Source organism: Caretta caretta, chromosome 20 (genome assembly GCF_965140235.1).
Source record: "Caretta caretta isolate rCarCar2 chromosome 20, rCarCar1.hap1, whole genome shotgun sequence".
In the NCBI taxonomy this organism is placed as follows: Eukaryota; Metazoa; Chordata; order Testudines; family Cheloniidae; genus Caretta; species Caretta caretta.
The window spans coordinates 18539423-18560421 of NC_134225.1; the positions used below are offsets into that span (position 1 = coordinate 18539423).

The 20999-nt window shown below is 57.1% G+C and overlaps 2 protein-coding genes across 4 annotated transcripts in view; both read right to left on the reverse strand.

The window, feature by feature from the left end:
* Positions 1-3270: 3270 nt before the first annotated feature.
* Positions 3271-11800, reverse strand: SAMD1 (sterile alpha motif domain containing 1). The gene is made up of 5 exons (XM_048832311.2): positions 10767-11800; positions 6277-6676; positions 5663-5756; positions 4983-5094; positions 3271-4312 (listed from the first exon to the last, which is right to left on the reverse strand). The coding sequence occupies exons 1-5, from the start codon at positions 11493-11495 to the stop codon at positions 4154-4156; spliced, it is 1494 nt and encodes a 497-aa protein (XP_048688268.2). The 5' UTR covers positions 11496-11800; the 3' UTR covers positions 3271-4153.
* Positions 11801-15922: 4122 nt separating this feature from the next.
* Positions 15923-20999, reverse strand: part of LOC125627831 (cAMP-dependent protein kinase catalytic subunit alpha-like) — a 132150-nt gene continuing 127073 nt past the window's right edge. For all 3 annotated transcript variants that reach the window (XM_075121702.1, XM_075121701.1, XM_075121703.1), the window contains 6 exons: positions 20121-20203; positions 19128-19254; positions 18795-18890; positions 18556-18678; positions 17249-17413; positions 15923-16445 (listed from right to left, as the gene is read on the reverse strand). In XM_075121702.1, the coding sequence (XP_074977803.1) occupies positions 16320-16445; positions 17249-17413; positions 18556-18678; positions 18795-18890; positions 19128-19254; positions 20121-20203 (720 nt within the window). In that variant the 3' untranslated portion in view covers positions 15923-16319. The remainder of the gene's footprint in view (positions 16446-17248; positions 17414-18555; positions 18679-18794; positions 18891-19127; positions 19255-20120; positions 20204-20999) is intronic.

Genomic DNA, 20999 nt, shown 5'->3' on the forward strand with positions numbered 1-20999 from the left:
CAACCTTTTATGTACATAAACTATTATGTTCCCACACCCCTCAGTCTTCTCTTCTCCAGACTAAACAAACCCAGTGTTTTCAATCTTCCCGCATAGGTCACGTTTTCTAGACCTTTAATCATTTTTGTTGCTGTTCTCTAGACTTTCTCCAATTTGTCCACATCTTTCCTGAAAGGTGGTGCCCAGAACTGGACACACGACTCCAGTTGAGGCCTAATCAGCACAGAAGAATTCTTGTTTTGTTTACAGCACACCTGCTAATACATCCCACGCTGTTGGCTTTCTTTGATCCCTTGCCCAAGAACTCCTTCTGAGACCATTATTTTACATTCCTTGTCTTTGTATTAAACCTGCTTCTTATTCATCTCATCAGCTGACCCCTCCCCCCACACTTTGTTACTTCTCCTTTTCCACAATACAACTCTTCTGCCAGTCATGATTTTAGACCTCTATCATACCCCCTCCTTACCCATCTAAGCCCAAATTGCTTTAGTCTCCCCTTGGGTAGAAGCCATTCCCAACCCCTGATCATCCTTGTTGCCCTTCTGTGAACCTTTCCCAGGTTCCCCAGATCCTTTTGAGATGGGGCAGCTAGAACGGCACACAGTGCTCAAGGGGCTGGGGGGATGCCCATGGGTTTATAGCATAGGCTTGTGGGATTTTCTGTCCTTGTCCTACTAGGTCCTAACAACCTTTCTGACCACTGCTGCAGTGAGCAGATGTTTTCAGAGAACTGTCCACACTGATGCTAAGCTTTCTCTCAAGCTAGCTTAGAAGCTAAATACACCTGCACTAGCTGGGCTGCTGCAACTCACCCAGGGCCACACCCCCTGGCAGCTGAGCTGCAGCAACCTGGCCTCCCACCCCATAGCCTTAGACTCCTGCTCTAACCCCGTGCGTCCCTGGAGTCCCACTCTGCTGCATGGGAAGCCCCTGGGTTTGTAGAATTGCACTAGAGCAGGGCTGCTGCTCTGTAGGTTGGGGATGACCCCTCAATTCCCAATCAAAGAATCTCCTAACCCTCCTTGGTTACAGTGAATACAATATAGCCACAACCCCACCCTAGACTTTAGGGAGGAGATGGAGGGAGGGTGGCCCTAAGCAAAGTCCTTCAAAGCTGTCATAAAATTTTCAACCTTTGATGCTTCCCAAACCTGCACTGGCTCTTCCACTTCCCCCCATCCCCAAGCGCAGAGATGATCTCCCATCTCTTTCTTGTTGCACAGGCTGTTTGGGTGGCCCACAGCTGGCGTGGGGATTTAATCAACAGGGCCTTAAAGAGGCAGCAGAGGGGGGTGGGGGAGGGGAGGGTCTGGTTTCAGAAAGTATGAGCATCCCCTCACTGAGTAAGGCCCCAGAAGCATCTTAAGATGGGCACTTAAAAAAAAAAGGGGGGGGGGCAGCACAAGCCTTGCCAAAGCAGCTAAAGATCTCCAAGTCTTTTCCCAGGGACAAAGCGCTAGACAGGGCATCAGAGCTGGATTCTAGTCCCACTTCTACAGGGTAACCTGTCCTGATGCTGTCCTGGGACTCTGCGGGGTCCCATCCTTGCTCTGTGCCTCAGTGTCCCCAGCTATAAAGTAGGGATATTGTAAAGCGTGCTAGGGGAGAGCTAAGGATTATTGTTTCCTAGCGGATATTGCTGGATAAATTGGATGGCCAGAGGGATTTAGGCAGCTAGCTCCCTTTGAAATCAACAGGAAGTCATTGCTATCAAGGGGAGCTAGGCACCTGTGAGGATCTGGGCCTAGATCCCTTCTGCTGCAGAGTTTTGCTTTCTTGCTCTTTTAAGTCCCCTCCCACTAGTCCTGTCCTCCTCCTCCTCCTCCATGGAGCCAGGATCAACAAGCTCTGACTTGGATGTTTACAGAATTGTAATTCTCCTTTGGCAGAGATATTATGCCTCATTTCAACCACTCTCCCCCAGAGCCCAGAATGAGATCCACCAGGTCCTTCCACCTTCCTCAGCAGTAGCTGGTGGGCGCTCCCACCACAGGGATACGGGGCTTGGTGGAGAAGGGGGGCACATGCCCTGGCTGGCGATTTCTATGTTCCCACCAGCAGGCAGCTGCCATGGGGGGCAGCTGAAGAGGCACAACCTTCCCCCCTCTTCACCGGGGAGAGAGAATCACCTGGCCACCACCTCCACCAGGGGACAGCCCCAGCTCAGCAGATAGAGGCTGCTGTGCTCAGCAGCCACCATTGCTCCATGGCCCCTCTTCCCACAGCCACAGGGATCAACTCTGCCCTGCTCCGCCTGCCCTTTGGGCTAGGGAGAGCCTAGAGGAATCAGACACGCAAGGGGGCCTGTGGAGAGCAGGGTTCAATTCCCAGCTCTGCTAGATTCCACCTGGGACCTTGGGACAGTCACTGTAATGCACTGGGCCTCAGTTTCCCCACCTATACAATGGGAGGAATGATCCTGCCTTTGTCTATTGGGGCCAGCACTGATTGGATGGAGCAGCACCCCCTGTTGAGCTCCCACCCTGCTCCCTGCAACAAGGCACCCCCTGGTGTGACAATGGGGCCAACACTGACTGCTAAGGGAGAGTGCCCCCTACTGAGCCCCCAGCACCAAGAGGAGAGAGCCCCTCCAACAATCAGGCACTGGTTGGGGAAGTCAAAGTAGCCCTCAGGGGTATGGGGAGAGGAAGGGCCCTGGCCCCAAGGGGTTTCCCAGTCTACTTCCTCTGCCCCCCACGAGCAAAGCCAGGTGAGTTGAGATTCAAACCCTTTTCCCCCAAGCTCTTACCTGGGACGGGGTCAGCACAAGAGGAAACACCTCCATCCTCTGGGTACTGGGCTAACAGGAAGCCAGCACTCCTTCCTTAACAACCAGCTTCCCCAAAAGGGGGTGGGGGGGGAAGAGGGGGAGGTGCCAAAGCACAGGAACCGGCCTCCTCTGGGGTAAGTGAGGTCTAGTCGTTCGAGTGAGGGGGGGAGGGGCAGCTGGAAGTCAGGATTCCTGGGTTCTAACCCCAGTTCTGCCACTGATCTGGCACTGATCATCCCCTCTCTAAAGTGGGAATAATCTCACTAGATTCCACTCCCCTCCTAGAACTGGGGACAGAACCCAGGAGCCCTGACCCCCACACAAACCAACCACTAGCCCATATTCTCATTCCAGAGCCAGGCACAGCACCCAGAAGTCCTGACTCCCAGCTCCGCCCAAAAGCACCTCTCTTTAGACACAACTCATCTCTCGGCTGTCCTAAGCTCTGCCCTCCCCCTCCCATCCTGAAAGGGTCCAGAAATATTAACCAATTGGTGTTTCTCTTGTTTTTAAGATATATTTTTTTATTTTAAAAAAAGGAAGGTGGGGGGAGGGGAGGGTGCGATATTAAAAAGCGACTGACTCTGGGTAGCATCCATTGATATGTAAAAAAACAAACCAAAAAAAAAAAAAAAAAACAATTTTACCCCCCTGCCCAACCAGAGAATAAAAAGGATCCCCTGTTAAAACCTTCCCCTGATGCAGGGCACCCCCCAGTGCCCCACCCACCCCCAAAAAATCCCTGCCCCACCCCATCCGGAAAGCAGGGAGACTAGATGTTGGGGGTGAGGGGAGATCAAACCAGAGTGCCATGTCCTGAGTCGGGGCGGGGAGGAGAGCTAAAAGAGGCCCCCACCAAAGTCCTCAGACATCTCCTGGGCACGAAATGAGCGAAAAAATCCACCTCTCCCACCTGCCCCCAGCTTGAAATGGCCAACGATGCTACGATGTGAGACTAACCAAGGGAATAAACACACAATGGAGGAGTAGGGGGGTGGGGGGCAGTGCTGGGCACGGATTCCCCCCTCCCCCCAAAAAACACCCCTGTAAACCCCTCCTCCGAATCCTACGCCTTCACTCCCTCCCCACTGCAGGTTTTCTACCCCTCCCCAGCCACTTGGGGGTTAATCATGAGAGGAGGGAGGATGCAGCTAGGATGCCAGGGTCCTTTCCTGGCTCTCTTCCCCCCTGCACCAAAAGCCCCCAGGCTGATGGACACCCCCCCATCATCCGTTTCCATGGAGATAGAGGGATGCTGGGAGGGCTGATTCCCGAGACACCCGGGGAAGGGGTGCAGCAGGCAGGGAGGGGCCCGGCAGGAGGCAGCAGCTGCTGGCACAGTCCCGCTTGGCCCCAGCTGCGACCCCCCTGTCTCCCTGCTCAGCCCAGGAAGGAATCCACCTCGTCCTCCTCGAAATGGCTCTGCTGCAGCACCTTGATGTGGTACTCGTAGATCTTCAGCGCGGGGCCCAGGCGGATGGACAGCCCGGTCAGGACGTCTGTGCGCTGCATGAGCAGCAGGGACTTCCCGTCGATCTCCTGCGAGGGACAACGGAGGAAGGGTTAACAGGGCTGGGGAACGGGACACGGGGCCTTTCTCCTCTAGGGGACTGGTTCTCTCCACACAATGCTCCCTGCCTCCGAGCTGGCAGCTGCCCCCACCCCTGAGCACTGACCCAGGGGCGCCAGAACGGGAGGGGCCCAGGCCCATCCACTTTTCCACCACAGGCCCGGCCCCCCCGACCAGGCCAGAAGCTGGAGCCCAGCCAGGTAAGAGCGGCCCCGGGAGCCCGGGCAACTGTGGGGAACTGCAGACCCTCCACCTGCCTGGAGTGGGGGGGGGCCCCCAAGAGCAGCACCCGACCCGTGTCCCCACCCCTTAAGCCCCCCGCCCAGGGCAAATGGAGGGTCTGTGCCCAGGGAGCTGATATCAAGGCCCAGCTGCAGCTCTTCAGCCCCCAAGGCCCCACCCCCAGGCCAGGCCTGTAGCCAGAGCCAGGTCAGGGTAAAAGCCGCACGAGCAGCTGTGGGGAGCTGCGGACCCTCCACCTGCCCTGGGACATGGGCCGGGACTGCTCTCAGGGCCTGCCACCTCCAGGCTTGGCTGGGGGGCAGGTCCTCAGGGGAAGGGGTGGGGCCACAGAGGGGGTGGGGCCTCAAGCCCCTCCCCCCCACACTTTCAGGAGGGATCCATCAGCCCTGCACTGACCTGCTCCTGAAAGGCCAACGCCTGCTCTGCAAATCCAGCCTCTGTGAAATAATCCACCACGTCCATCACTGTCCACTCCACGGGGTCCGAGGGCTTCTCCTTCTTCACCGAGCTGGGCGGGGGGGAAAGGGGAACAGAGCCATCAGGGTCCTGGCCACAACCCTCATCTCCCAGGCAGACACAGCCCACACCCTGCCTTCATCACCAGGTCTGAACTCCCTTGCCCCATCCCCTCCCACACTGGGGGGGAGTCCCCTGACATCTCGAGGGAAAGGGGCTGGGAGCCAGTCCCTCTCTGCAACAGGGGTCTCCAGGCAGCCAAGAGTTAATGGAGGCAGGAAGGGAATGGGGGAGCTGCCAGAGCATGGAGGGCTTCGCCCATGCCATGGGGGTGGCAGGCCCTGGAGGCTCCCACTGGGGTGGGGCACTGGTGCAGCTGGGAGTCGCTGGGGGAAGCAGCAGGGAAACATGTCACATGTGGAGATTTAAGGACCCAGCCGCCGGGGGTGAGGTGGGAGAGAGTGGGTTGATAGCCATGGGGATGGGGGACATTTTAGAGCCTGACTTGCTCACACAGGGCTCACAGACTAAATACCAGCCCTGGCGCTGTGCAGAGGGAGATCCTCCTGGTGGCAGCAAGGCGGATGGAGAGGCAAGAAGTCAACGAGCGCAGGACTTACACGCAGCTGAACGGTGTCCCGTCCGCTGCCTGGATGCCTGGCCGCCCGGGGGACAAGGGCACAGGGGGGTCCGCGCCCGCGACGGCTGGAGAGACTGCAAGCAGGAGAGAACGAGAGAGAGATGTCAGGCCCGGCACAATCACAGACAGGGCTTTCACCTCCCCGTGGAACATGAGGAAACCAGCCCCCCGCAGCCCCTGGCTCCCCTAATGTCCTCCAGCCCGACTGATATCCCTCAATCTTGTCCCATTGTCCTGGTTTTCCTCCCGCCCCTAAAGTTCTGCTGATGCTCCTCGATGCTGACCCGCAAGCCTCTGCTATCCTGGCCCTGGGCTCCCCCTTCCCACAGCTCTTCCGATGCTCCTCAATCATGTCTTGCAGCCCCCTGGATATTCCAGTTCCAGAGCTGTCCCCCGAACGCAGACACAGCCAGCACAGCGGAATTTCACAACATCCCCAAGGCTGAGACCTGCCAAACTCATTTCACAGGTGATCTCAGCCACTGCACCTCACCAGCCTCACCCTTCCCCCCCTCCGCCCATAGACCCTTGGTTTCCCCTTACCCCCTTTCCCTAAGAGAAATTTCAGCCCCTGGAGTCTCCCCAATCCGATACCTGCTCTGTCTGGCTGCCCGTAGGAGCCCCCTTCCTTCTTGCCCATCCCGAACTGCTGGCAGGCGCTCTCCCCAGGGGAGCAGGCCTTGGCATGACACCTCTCGCTGCCTTCGCGGTGGGGGCGCTCGGAGCCCTTGTCCGGGGAGTGCTCGTCCGGGGGGTGCAAGTCCCTGGTGTGGCCACCCCCCGCGGGACAGTCCTTCCCACCACGCCTGCTGTCCTTACAGTCCCCGTTCATCTGGCTCTGCTCGGCGGGGGCTGCTTTGCCGTCACTCTCCAACCCAGCCCCGGCGCCCGCCCCCTCGTAGTCCGGAGCCTCGGAGCCCTCCGACATGGTGGAGGCCTCGTCATCCTCCTCTTCCTCCTCCCCCTTCTCCTCCGATGGCTCCTCCCCGGCCTTCTGCGGGCACCAAGAATCCAGAGTTAGAGACCCCAGGAAGCTGCTCCCCTGTGCCCTGCACAAGGCATCTTCTGGGCAAGGCTGGGGCTCCTGGTTTTACCCACCATTGGGCCCCATCTAGCCACTCTTCCTGACTCGGGACCCCCTGTTAACCCAGCCCTGGGCTCCACTCCCACATCAGCTCTGCCAATGCCCCTCAATCCTGCCTGGAGCCTCCTGCTAGTCCAAATTTGGATCCCCACCCCAGCTCTGGTGGTGCCCCTTGATCCCAACCTGCAGCTCTCCACCCCCACTATTCCAGTCCCCATACTCCCTTCTCCAGCACCCTGCCTGCTCTAGTGTTAGGCGACTCTTAGGGTACAGGGCTAAGCATCTAACCACAGCGAGTTGGTCACAGCATAAAAATCGACCCTCAAACAGGAAGCTGCTGGGCTACCAAACTACCTCATCAAAAGAGACTTCCTCCTGGAGAGCGCCAGCTGCCACGGAGACCCCTCTGCCGGAGCAGACTACCGGGCACACGTCCAGCTGGACCCATTCCTAGAAGCACCAGGACCACTTTGACTGTGGCAGCACTGGACTGGGGAAGAGTTTGTTGTAAACAAAGGGTGACCAGATAGCAACTGTGAAAAATCGGGATGGGGTGGGGGGTAGTAGGCGCCCATATAAGGAAAAGTCCCAAAAAACTGGACTGTCCCTTTAAAAACGGGACATCTGGTCACCTTAACTTTACGCCCAAAGCTCATGTTGAGATGGGTCAGAGGCAGCATGGTCCAATGTATGTGGCACCAGCCTAGGAGTCAGGAGACCTGGGCTCTATTCCCAACTCTGAAACTGGCCTGTCGGGCGGCCTTGGGCAAGTCACTGCCCTGCTCTCTGCCTCAGTTTCTCCAGCTGTAAAACAGGGATAATCCTTCCTTTGTCTGTCTAGATTATAAATTCTCTGGGGCAGGAACACTCTCTCTCTTGCCACATGCCTGTGCAACACTCTGCACAATGGTGGGTCCCTAATCTCAGATGGGGGCCCCTGCCGCACCCAGCCCGAAGGGGCCCCCGCCCATCTCAGCTGGGGCATCTAGGCACTAATCCAACTCAAACAAAAAAATGTCTGAAGCAAAACCAGGAGCTCCCAATTTAGTTTTAACAGAGCCTGTTAAAATAGCTCATTAGGATTTAGAAGATAATTACACCCCCGCACCCTTCTGCTTTTAAAAGGAACAAAAATGGTTTAAAAAAAATAGAAATAGAAAATATACCCCCCCTTTGTTCTTTTACAACCACCGCAGCAAAAACAGAGCGAAAGTCCAAGTTCTTCAGCAAGATCTGGCTCTCCCTTCGTCAGAGGCCTCCCCCCTGCAGACTGCCTACCTGAGGAAGCCATGCCAGAGATGCCTGGTTTGTTATTGCCGGGCTGCCAGCCAGGCCCGTGCGGAGTGCTCTCATTATAGTTATATTATGGTAGTGCCCAAAGGTCCCAGTTAGAACTGTGCTGGGCACTTCATAAAGAGAACACAGCCACCCCCAAAACACAGGCAGAGATTGTAGGGTTGCCCAGCAGGCCTGCACCAGGGGTCCTGGATTGTTAAAAGATGGGAAGCAAAGAATAGGATCAGATGATCAGTTTTCACCATAGAAAGTGGTAAACAGCGGGGTCCCCCAGGGATCTGTACTGGGACCCATTCTGTTCAACATATTCCGAAATTATCTGAAAAAGGGGGCAAACAGTGAGGTGGCAAAGTTTGCAGAGGATACAAAAAGAAAAGGAGTACTTGTGGCACCTTAGAGACTAACCAATTTATTTGAGCATGAGCTTTCGTGAGCCACAGCTCACTTCATCAGGATACAAAATTACTCATGGTAGTTTAGTCCAAAGTGGACTGCGAAGAGTTACAAAGGGATCCCACGAAACTGGGTGATTGGGCAACAAAATGGCAGATGAAATTCAATGTTGATAAATGCAAAGTAATGCACATTGCAAAACATAATTCCAACTATATGTACAAAATGATGGGGTCTAACTTAGCTGTTACCACTCAAGAAAGATCTTTCAGAGTAACAGCCGTGTTAGTCTGTATTCGCAAAAAGAAAAGGAGTACTTGTGGCACCTTAGAGACTAACCAATTTATTTGAGCATGAGCTTTCGTGAGCTACAGCATCCGATGAAGTGAGCTGTAGCTCACGAAAGCTCATGCTCAAATAAATTGGTTAGTCTCTAAGGTGCCACAAGTCCTCCTGTTCTTTTTAAGAAACATCTTGGGAGTCATCGTGAATAGTTCTCTGAAAACTTCCACTCAGTGTGCAGGGCCATCAAAAAATTAACAGCATGTTAGGAACCATTAGCAAAGGGAAAGACAGTAAGAGAGGAAATATCACAATGCCACTATATGAATCCATGGTGCACCCACACCTTGAATATGGCATGCAATTTTGGTTGCCCCATCTCAAAAAAAAAACAAAAAACATTAGCATTGGAGAAAAGCAACAAAAATTATTAGGGGGATGAAACAGCTTCTGTATGACAGATTAAAACACCTGGAACCGTTCAGGGGGATATGATAAAGGTCTATACAACCAGGAGTGGCGTGGAGAAAGTGAATTCAGAAGTATTATTGACCCTTTCGCATAACACAAGAACCAGGGGTCGCCCAATGAAATTAACAGGCAGCAGGTTTAAAACAAACCCAAAGAAGTTCTTCTTCACACAACACACAGCCAGCCTGTGGAACTCGTGGCCAGGGAGTGTTGTGGTGGCCAAAAGTGGAACTGGGCTCAGAAAAGAATGAGATACGTTTATAGGGGATAGATCCAGCAATGGCTATTAGCCAAGATGGTCAGGGAGGCAGCCCCATGCTCTGGGTGTCCCTAAGCCTCTGACTGCCAGAAGTTGGGACTGGATGACAAGGGATGGATCACTCACTAATTGCCCTGTCCTGTTCGTTCCCTCTGGTCACAGTCACTGTTGCAAGACAGGTTACTGAGCTAGAGGGACCATTGGGCTGGCCCAGGAAAGCTGTTCTTATCATAAGGCTGTGCTGGGCCCAGCATTGGTTGCCAGGGGGCTGTCTGGCAGGGCTGGGGCCCAGCGCCCACGAACGGTTGCTGGAAAGCAGCTTGCAGGTTGGTTGTTCCTGGATGCTTTGCTGTGAGCGTAGCGCTGTTTGAACAGACCCATCCATCACACAGACTGTCCAGACCAACGCATCACAGCCAGGGCAGGCATCATCGCCCAGGACCTTGCCAGGACAGGAGGCCTCAGCGGATCAGAAACTACGGCAGCACTCGTACCCTAAACTGGAACAATCCTGGACCTCACCCAACCCGATTCCCATGGCCGCTTTCATTCTAAGCCCCTTCGACTGGCACTGCCCATGGTCCCTCCCACCCCAGATGCCCCATGGCACCCCAGGCAGTCCTGCCTCTTGACACCTTGCATATCCTGTGACTCTCCGGGCATGTGCCTGTACAGGAGCGAAAGAGGCTGCCCCAGGGCCCGGCCACTGGCACCTTCCCCGGAAACAAGCACCAGATCACTGCCTGACCCCTAACTCCCTGGCAGCCCTGCCCCAAGCAGCCCCGATCCCTTTACTCCATGTGCAGCCCTTTCCTATGTATCCCCCCTCCCAGATGCTGACCCCCCCTCCAGCCATCACCTTCTTGTGCAGCCCTTTCCACCCCACGCTCAGGTCCTATCCCAAGCACCCCCTAAGCCAACCCTTTTCTGAGCTGAACCTCCCCTGTGGCCCAGGGCACTGCCCCCTGCTCACTGCCCCTCCCCCCACAGGGGCCGGAGCACCGCTCGCTCCCCCCCAGACACAGCCCCGCCCTTCCCAGACATTGCCCCTCCCCCCACCAGGGCACGGCTCACTCCCCCCGCCCCCAGACACTGCCCCTCCCCCTCCGGGGCCGGGGCACCGCACCCCCTCGCCCCACCCTGGTTCTCACGTGCCGCCTGCCCAAGCCTTCCCCACCCCCGCCACTGCCCCTTTCCCCCGGTCACCGCTCACCCTCCCAGTCCCTCCGGGCGCCAGGGCGCCGCTCACCCCCACCCCGACCCTCCTGCCACCTGCCCCAGGCCCTCCCCCACGCTCACCTTGCTCCGGTGCGCCCTGACGTGGGGGGCGCGTCCCTGGGGCCCCCTTTCCGCCCGGGCCAGAGCAATGCTGCCGAAGCGGGTCCTTTCCAGCCTCCCGCGGGCCACTTCCTCCTCCAGCAGCCCCTGGACTCGGCCGCGGGTCACCCGGCCGCCGCCGGCCGCGCTCCCATCCCCGCCCAGGTAGCGCACGATCTCCCGCAGGCTGACTGGGGAGCTGCGCTCCGGGGCCTCCTCTTCTGGGGCCGGGGGCGCAGGGGGCGGCGGCCGCTCCCGGCCGGTCCTACGAGGAGGCGGCGGCGGCGGCGGCTCGGCGCGGGGCGCTGCCCGGTGGGAGCGGGGCGCGGCGGGAGCCGGTGCCCGCGTGGAGCGGGGCGCGGCGGGGGACGCTCCGGGCGGGGAGGCGCGGTGCGGGCGGGAGGCGCCCCCGGGGCGCTGGGCCGGGGCCGGCGCCGGGGCCCCCCGGCGGGGCGGCTGGACGCGGGCGGCGTTGCGGTAGGAGATGCTGCCTTTGTAGCTGACTCGCAGCACCGCCCGCTGCTGGATCAGCTTCTCCAGCTCGGCCCGGGTGCGCTCGGGCTCCGGCCCGTGTCTCCGCCGCACCATGCGGCAGATGCGCTCCAGGTCCGGCCGCGCCTTGCGGGAGCGCAGCGAGTCGATGGTGTCTAGGATCCACTCCTGGTAGCGGGGCGCCTCCTGCCCCGGCGGGGGCGGCGGGGGCCCGGCCATGCCGCCGCCTCCTGGTTCGCCCGGCCGGGGCCGCTACCGCTTCTCTGCCTCCCCTCCCCCGGGAGCTGCGCCCGCTGCACCGGCTCCTTCGGCGGGCCTTCTGCGGGCGGCTGCACGGTCCCGGCGCCGCTGGCGCTCCCCGCTGCACCGGCTCGGCGCGCCGCCCCCTGCCCGCGCGGAGTCGCTCCTCCTTCCCCGGGCGCTATCCCCCGGCCGGGCTCCCCAAGCGCTGCCGCGGCTGCAGCTGGAGTCGGTGGCGCGCGGGCTGGTCCCGGGCAGGCAGCGCGAGCCCCTCCCTCCCCGCCGCACGCGCCGCCGCCCGGGACCCGCAGCCCCTCGCGCGGCTTAAGGAGGCGCCGCTGCCCGCAACCTCCCTTCCCCCGGCCGCTTAAGGTGGAGCCGGCGAGTTCCGAGTCCTGCGTGTTTCCCGGCACTCCGCCGTCCAGCCCAGCCCCTCACCCCTGCCTTTCTGACCCCCAACAACAGTCCTCACCGCTCACCCATCCCCCTCTCCACCCCCCACCAGCATTCATCCCCCCAGGTCCCCTCCCCCCCGACCCACAGCAAACTCTTCCCTATCCCCTTCCTGCCCCCTCCCCGAAACCTGCCCTACCTCCCAGCAGCCGACTCCATCCCGCCGCAGTCGCTGCCCCCCCATCACCCCACTTCCCGCACAGGGGAGCTGGCCTATGTCCTCGCTTGCAGCTGGCTTTGGTGGCGCTGCAGAGCGGCATTGGTGGAGGCTTGGTCGCCCCTTTAGGGGATGGGGGAGCTCATGGGGTGCTTCCATGCCCCCCCCCCCCGCACCCGACAACCAGGAGCTCAGGGTGCGGGCGAAGTAACCCTGGGTCCATCCAGAGGGGGGGCAGCTAAGCAAGGCTGGCTCAGAGGGGTGGGGAATAGAGCACGGGGCCTTTCTCCTCTAGGGGGCGCCCGTCTGGCGGGGGGCTGGAATGGGACACAGGAGCCTGTCTGCCCTAGGGGGGGCTGCTGGTGGCAATTGAACTCTTACCCGCTGCCCCCCATTCTGCTGCCTCAGGGGCCCCCTTGCTGCAGTTCTTTCTGGGCCCCAGCAGATGGGCCACCATAGCCTCTGAGGCAAGCAACTCACTTTAGCTCTTTTGGCTGGGGTCTGGTTAGTCACAGCCAGGCCCAAATGAGCCAGGGAGCCTGAACTCCTAAGCGGAGGGGTGGGGGCACCCTTCTGGTGAGACACAGGACCACAGGGCCCAAGTCCCAGACAGCTGCCAGGGCCCAGGACTGTGGCAGCAAAAGCCTGAAAGCCCTTAAGGGCCCTTGCTGCTTGCCCGCTCCCCCGCTGGCAGGATTTTGCAGCACAGCTGGCAGACTGGCAGCAGCCGCTTTCCCTCTCTGCACGGCTGGCTGGCGCCAGCTGAAAACACCACTGAGCCGTTCACACTGAGTGTGCAGCCCCATGGCTGTTGGGTTGGATTTGCAGCTCTGGAGCTACCTGGCAGTCAGACCTGGCTCTCAGATAGCCCGGGCCCAGATTCCCAATTCACATCATGCCACTGGCATCACCTGGTGTCAATCGGCACCACTCCCTTAGAGTCCACAGAGATGAAAGACTGATGCCAGCTGAGGATCTAGTTTCTTATCTGGCTACCAGCCTCAACCAACGGCCCCTGGCCTGAGGGATGGTACCAGGCACAGCTCCGTGCAGGACATCTTGGGCTATGAGGCTCCAGCCAGGCACAATGAAGGAAGTGGGGGTCAATGGGGGGGCTGGGGCGAGAACAGCAGCCTTGGTTATCATCACTTTATAGATGGGAAAATGAGGCAGAGAGAAGGGCTCAGGTCACACAGCTGGTGGCACAGGACCCAGGAGTCCTGACTTCCAAGCCCCACCTGACCCTAACGCCCAGAGCCCACTCCCCTCTAGAACCCAGGAGTCCTGACTCCCAGCTCCAGCTGCCCTGGCCTTACTCAGTAGATCCCGTCACAGAGCTGGGACTAGAACCCAGGAGTCCCAGCACACAACCCCACCCCCATGCTCATGCACCCCACTTTAACCGCTAGAACATGGTCCCTTGGTATTGCTGGAAATAGTAGCCAGTCACATGATCAGTCCTATGCCCTCTGACATGGGGGGGGTGGATTAAGGAGGGGCCATGCTTGAAGCCGCCCTGCTGCGCTAATCATGGAAGGCATCCAAAATGGTGGATGGGGACAGTCTGCAGAGGTGTAGCCAACGTAGGCAGGGTGGAGAAAAGGACTTGGAGAATCCAGACTCCTGGGTTCTATTTCCAGCGGTGGGAGCGAAGTGGTGTCTAGTGGTTAGGGGAGGGCCTGGAAGCCAGGACTTCTGTGTGTGCTCCACTCTGTAAGAGGCAGATAATACCTGACACACACATTAAAGACAGTCAACGTGCAATCTTGGTGATTTTTAAAAAAGGAACTAAAAGTAGCTTAGGCCCAATGCCCGCCCCCACCCCAAAATCCTCTGCCAATTTTTACACACTTTTTAGGCCCCCCACTCATGTAAGACCCACACCAAACAAACAGGGGATCTGCCCATAGCCAGACAGCAACAGAGACCCGAGAAAATGCTGCAAAGCGTAAACTGGGCAAACTCGGAAGGCTATTTGCCTGGCTTCCGCCACTGCAGCGATGCCAACCCTGAACGGTGAAAAATAACGATGGGCCTCAAACCAAATCTTGAGATTGGCTTCAAAATCGTGAGATTTTATAAATACTTGGCAGGGTGTTTTTATTCACTTCCTGCTATGGGGACTTTTAAAAGGTCACCTGGTTCAAGCTTTTCTCTGCAGTGAAGAGGGCGAGACAGGGAGGGTTTTTCCACCTGAGGAAATTAACAGAAAGAGCTACAGTGGAACATAGTGACTCCAGTCAAATTTCCCCATGCAGACAAGCCCTGATTGCTTTTTAATCAAACTGGGGAGGCTCACATGATTTGGTGACTGGTGCCTTAAGAAAAAAACAAAAGCCCCACGCACAAATCCTGTCAGCCTTGTGCCCGAAGCACAAAGGTTGCTACGAGTAAGAATATGAAGGTTACATTAAAAAATTTCAGCCGGGTTCCTTTGTACAGGCAGTGGTGCCCAGAGGCAGAGCGGGGCAGTTTTATTGCCAGAAAATGCTGATTTATAGACAACGAAACTTTTCAAGGACAGGTTGAAAGGTTTCTCAGGTCAAAACAAGACCCCGCAGTAACCCAGTGGTTTGGGCACTCACCTCTGCTGGGGAAAAGCAAGGTCCTGCTCTGACTCACTCCAATGTAGAATGGGAACAAATTTGAAACCCTCAAATTCTCTCACAAAACACAATCGGTTTCCAGCCCGATCGCGCTTGGAACCCCCTTGTGCGAGGGGCTGTACGGAAGGGCTCATCACTTTCATTTTATTCCTCATAAACTGCCTTTCATTCATAGGGGTTTCCTCTCTCCCCCCCACCACACTGGGAATTAGCTGGCATCTTATTACCTGATCCCCTTTGGAAGCAGATTCACACACATGGCAGCAGTTCCCCTGCAGTAAGGAAGGTGTGCACATATCCACACTTTGAGGAGAGTATTCTGCTTCTGGCAATCCCCTGCATTGCTGCACACCAGGGTCGGCCTGGCTGTTCTCCTCTCCTGCCCCCGCCTCATAAGGCTAGATTATCGATTCAGACAGGACCACTGTGAGCACCTCATCTGACCTGTGTAACACAGGCCACAGGACTTCCCTGAATCAACTCCTGTTGGAATTGGAGCCGATCCTTTTGAAAAACCTCCCATCTCGATTTAAACAGCGTCAGTGATGAAGAATCCACCACGATGCTTGGTGAATTGTTCCAACGGCTAATTACACCCCCTCTCCCCACCCCAGTTAAAAATCTGCCCTTTTTTCCTGTCTGAATGTTTCTAGGTTCAGTTTCCAGCCACTGGCTCTCCTTCAACCTTCGTCTGCTAGCAGGACTCGCCCATTATCACAGTTTTATTCCCCATGTGGGTACTTCGAGACAGGGATCACGGCACCCCTTAACCTTCGCTTTAAGAAGCTCCTTGCCTGTCAGCATAAGGCAGGTTCCCCCCCATTTAATCGTTCTCATGGCAACTCTCTGCCAATTTTTCCCCTTCCTTCTCGAATTGTGGGTGTCAGACCTGGCCATGGTATTCCAGCAGCTGTCGCCCCCCACCAGACACCGAGATAAAATAACCGCTCCGCTGCTGCTTGCAATGCCCGTTTATCCATCGGCCAGACGCCGCCAACCATTGATGCGTGGACACTCGCCCCTTGGGGCTTCCAACTCCAGGCGAGTTCAGGTCCCGCTTATAACAGCCGCCGGCCCCCTGGCTCCATCCCTGAACTCCTTGGGCCTCCGGGGAGAGGAACAGCTCCCGGCTCATCCCAGCCACGACAACTGTCCCCTGGAGCTCAACAGCCCACACGCCAGACTGATTTTTTTTTTAAACAAAACTTTATTGGTAATTGTTTCAAATATGTTGACAACAAAGCACACTGTTAAAGAGGAAGTGGGGGTTGGGGGGGTTGTTTTGTTTTTTCCGAAACAAGTTTTGTCGGAGGACACAGATGTATTTCCCAGGGCGGGGCGGATGATACCCCCACCCTCTAGACGGGACTCTCAAGCTTCTTTGTGGGAAAGGGAGATTTTGGGGGGAGGGTACAGGTTTAGAATAAGGGGTCTCCCGCTCCCCACCAAACCAGATCCAGGCAAATCCCTACCCCCTGCCCACAAAAATAAAACACACAGGCAAGGAACTCGGGTCCTTCTCTTGATCAAATCCAGCCCTGCCCCCACCTGCTCCGTGCACACCCTCTCGGGGGGGGGGCGCTCGCCCTAGAACTCAGCAAACTCCTTGGTGCACGTCTCAGTGCTGGAGACCCGGATCTCCTCTTCCTCACAGTCGTTGAAGTTACTTGTGTCTCCGGGGCCATTGCACTTTGGTATAAAGGGAGCTTCCACCTGCGAAGGGAGTGGGGGGAGGTTGGGGACGAAGTGAGGGATCAACATTTGTATTACCCATCTCCTGCCACTCCTGGGTCTGCTAGGGGTGCACGGTCAGGCCCCAACTTTGCAACAAGGCAGGCAAGGATCAGCCCCGCCTCCCCACCTACTATACAGCCAGAAACCCGCACATTTTGCAATCACAGAAGGGGGAACCCATGACCCCCCTTAGGAGCCCAGGATCAGGACCCCCAGCACCCTCCTTAACAGCCCAAGATGAGGGCTCCCAGCACCCTTAAGGGATACAGGATCGGGCCCCTTAGCAACCAGGTGAGGGATGCAGATCAGTACCTCCTCAAGCCCTTTTATCTAGCCAGAACCTCCTCCTCTCACTTTGCAATCAGGGAAGGGCAGGGGGTCACGAGCCCCTTGGATCCCCGTAAGAGCCCCCACTTGCATCATCAGGAGGGTTTTAATCAGGACCTTCAGCCCAGCCCTCTCCCACCAGACATGGAGGAATAACGCCATTAGCTGGTAGCAGCAGAAGGAGGCTGTTATCCTCAGGGGGTGGGGACAGGACCTTGCTTTTGCCACCATGTTACAAACAGGTGACTGAGGGCTCCCGACTTTAAACCAATGCTGGGTGAGCATATCTCCCCCTAGTGGTTGCACCCAGCCACAACACCCTGCTACAGAGTCCCAGGAACCAATGCGCTCCTAGAGGCCTGGGCACTGATGATCCCAGGTTCAATTCCTGCTGACGGAGGCTGCACCAGGTGGGAGTTACCCAGGCTCTCCTCTGCCTGCCGCCGCCCTCCTACCTTCCTCTGGTAGACGGCGATCCAGTCGGTGGTAGCAAACCACTTGTGGTTCTTGATGTCGTTGACCCCATTCTTGAGGTTGCCAAAGCGTTTGGTGAGGTCCACCTGCAGCAGGTTCCGGAGCAGGTCCCTCAGGTCAAAGCTGAAGTAAGCCGGGAACTGGAACTGGGGTGGGGAGGAGAGACAGAGGTCTGCCCTGCCCTCGTGGCTAGATTCATAGATACACCTAGTAATGTACAGCCCCTAACGCAGGGGGGGTCCTGGGCTACACCTGGGGCACCTAGGCACTACCATAATACACGTAGTAATGTACGGCCCTATAGCACAATGGGGTCCTGACCCATGACTGGGACTTGTAGGCACTATTGTAATATACCTAATAATAAAGAACAAGCCCTTTAAAAACACTCCAGGACAATGAGTGGACAAGAAGTTAGTCCTCAGGCTACTGAGGACTGACACAGGAGCTGAAATGGTTAATTAGCAGCAGCCCCCCAGCTCTTATTGAGCATTTTTCCTCCACAGGGCTGCCGCATCACTATCCTCATTTTACATAAGGGGAAACTGAGGCACAGGGAGAAGTGACTTGCTCAAGGTCACTCAGCAGGCTGGTAGGAGAACCGTGAACAGAACCCAGGTCTGTTGAGTTCCCACTAGGCAACACAACTTTGCTTTTTTAAAACCCCACTACGTTTAAAGCTGACCGTGTCCAACACGAGTGCTTTGAGATCCTTGGCGAGAAGGCGCTGGGCTGGGCAGAGGAATATTATGGGCTCTTGGTTACTATGGTGATGAGTGCTCTACCAGTGCCTGGAGGTGACTGATGTCTTTAAGGAACATTTAGTCTTGCAATGTAGCAGAGTTGTGGAGAGTTTTGCAATTCACAACAGTGTATAAGAAAACCAAAAGCACCTGTTCCAGGAGTCCCCATGAGAGTTACAGGGAGCCCAGTTGTGGTGGGGTGGGGAATGGAATCCATGTATTGGAGAAGTAGGGTACACAGCAAGGGAGGGCCCATGTGTGGGGCGTAGGAGTGGGGGACATAATGGGGAGGATGTCCATATGTTGGAGAACAGGAGTATGTGGCAAGGAAGGGTCTATGTGTTGGGGTGCAGGGGGAATGGGGTACATGACAGGGAGGATGCCCACGTGTTGGGGATTGGGGGAGCATGGGAGGGCATGAACACGTGTGTGGTGCGTGTAAGCATCTCCCTGATCAGTCGCTGAGACTTGGCACGTCCCTTTTGCTGGCGAAATCCTGCCCCCCCACAAAATCACACAAGTGTCCCCTCCCACAGCCCAAATACCTTGCCAGAGACAATCTTCTCGTAGAGCTTCATGATTTGGTCCGCGAAGAATGGGGGGTAACCAGCCACCATCTCGTAGATGAAGATGCCCAGAGTCCACCAGTCCACAGCCTTGTTATAAGCCTGCCCAGGGAAAGCAGGCTGGGGTCATGCACCGAACATTTGGGGGGCGGGAGGAACCACCTGGTGGCCAGGGACCAGCAAGAGATCAGGCAGCGGACAGGCCCTCCCCAGCTCACCTTGCTGAGGATGATCTCGGGGGCCAGGTATTCTGAGGTCCCACACAGAGTCCAGGTTACGTCTTTCACCCGCTTGGCAAAACCAAAATCCGCCACCTGGAGCCAAAACACAGAGACGGGAGAAGCTGGATCAGCCTGGAGGCTGTGACAGCAGGAGGGGAATGGGGGGGAGCAGACGATTGATGTATTCTGGCCGTGTTACATTTCTGGGGGTGTCTTGGCTTTGGGAAGGGGATGGCAGCAGAGAGAGACTTAGTCAGGCAGGAGATCACGGCAGGGAGCTAGGAGCCAGCGCTGGGATGGGGATGGGAAGGAGTGGGGGAGGGGCATCACCAAGATGTAGCCTTGCTGGTCTATCAGGAGATTCTCTGGCTTCAGGTTTCGGTAGATGAGATCCAGCGAGTGCAGATACTCAAAGGTCAGGACGATCTGCGCAGCGTAGAACTGGGCGTGAGGTTCACTGCAATGAGGTGGGAGGAGAACGTGGGCATCCCGGGCCAGATCCACCCCCTCTCAGCCAGCCCAGCACCCTCTGCCCCCTGCTGCCCCCACCTTCACCTCAGTAGCTAGGGGGGGAACGGGGGAGCGGCCCCCCCTCACTGAGCACAAGTGGCGCCTTTTGAATATCTTGGCGATAAAAAAAGAAACCTCCACCTGCTGCGGGCCTTCGGCGGCACCTCGGCGGTGGGAGCGTCAGGGCGGCTGCAGACACCCGGCACGAGTGAGGCAGGTTTGCAGAGCGCCGCTGGGTGATCACTCCCCCTGTTCCCTCCACCTGGCTACGCGGCTGCTTCACCTTCCTTATAGATCCCTGACTCCATCTACCCAGGCAACCCCAGGCAAGATGCCCCAACCCTTCTGGGCCTGGTGGCCCCATCTGCCCTAGCCCACACATCCCATCCACCACTGCTAGACCCCTGAGTCCACCCAGCCTGGCAAACCCCCCCAGCACATACCCCCATGGACCTCCAGCTCCATCCAGCCTGGCCCCATCTGGCCCTGGCATCCCTGCCACTGACTGTGGCTCATGCTGGCAGAAGATCTCAGCAGCTCTCCCCATGGGGAATCCTTCCTGACCAGACCAGCCTGGGATCAGGTCACACCCTGCAGCATGAGGATCAAAGCCAGCGTCGCTGCAGATGCTGCTAGTGGATAAAAGGTCTAGTTCTCTACCGAACTAAATCCCAAATTTACAGCTGCGGAAACGGAGGCACAGAGTGATTCTCCCCCCTCCCCACAAGGAGTGAATGGCAGAGGCAGGATTAGGACCCAGCTCTATCCATTAGCAACGCTATCCCCAACATCGGCTCCCGTGGCAACGCTCACCTGAACCTCCCAATCTGCCGTAGGTGGGAGAACATCTCCCCGCCCGCGATGTATTCCTTCACCATGTACAGATTGGAGTTATCCTAGAAGGAAATGCAGCAGAAACTGAGTGCAAGGGATGGAGTCACTCCGGCCCCCCGTCAGTGCCTGTGACACTGGGATGAAGCTGCTCACCACACCCCTGCTCCTTTATTAGCCCCGTCCTTTTCAGGGCACTAACCCCACACTCCTCAAGGGAGCCTGATGAACTGGCCTGGCTTCCCCCTAGCACACAATGCAGTACACCCGCTGTCTGGGAGATAACAGCCTACTACTGCCACCAGCTGCTGCTGTTACTCCTTTGGCTCAAGGGCCAGAGGGGCTGTGCTTGGTGCTGAAGGTCCCAGGCACACACCTGCAGCGGGAGTTGCTGCACAGACGCGGCTGGGGAACAGACTCACTAATGAGAGAGCACAAGCTTTATTTGCTTGGAGTATTTCGTACTAGAGCCCTAGAAAATTCAACCCCTCCCCCACCTTTGGTCTAGAGGCAGGGACAGGCAGGCCCAAGAGGGATTTCCCAGCTCTGATGTCTCCGATCAAAGGGGAAACCCAACCTGCCGCCAGGTCTGACAGCCAAAGGAGCAGAAGCAGGAAGTGAAACTTCTCAAAAGCAGGTCTCAGAGTAGCAGCCGTGTCAGTCTGTATCCATAAAAAGAACAGGAATACTTGTGGCACCTTAGAGACTAACAAATTAAGGTGCCACAAGTACTCCTGTTCTTTTTTCTCAAAAGCGGTGTGTGAAATTGACCAGGTTGGCTTCACCCTCCCTCACCACTGCAAAGTAACTCCGCTGAGCCCAACAAAGCCATTCCTCTAGTGGGCTATTCTCAACAGTTGA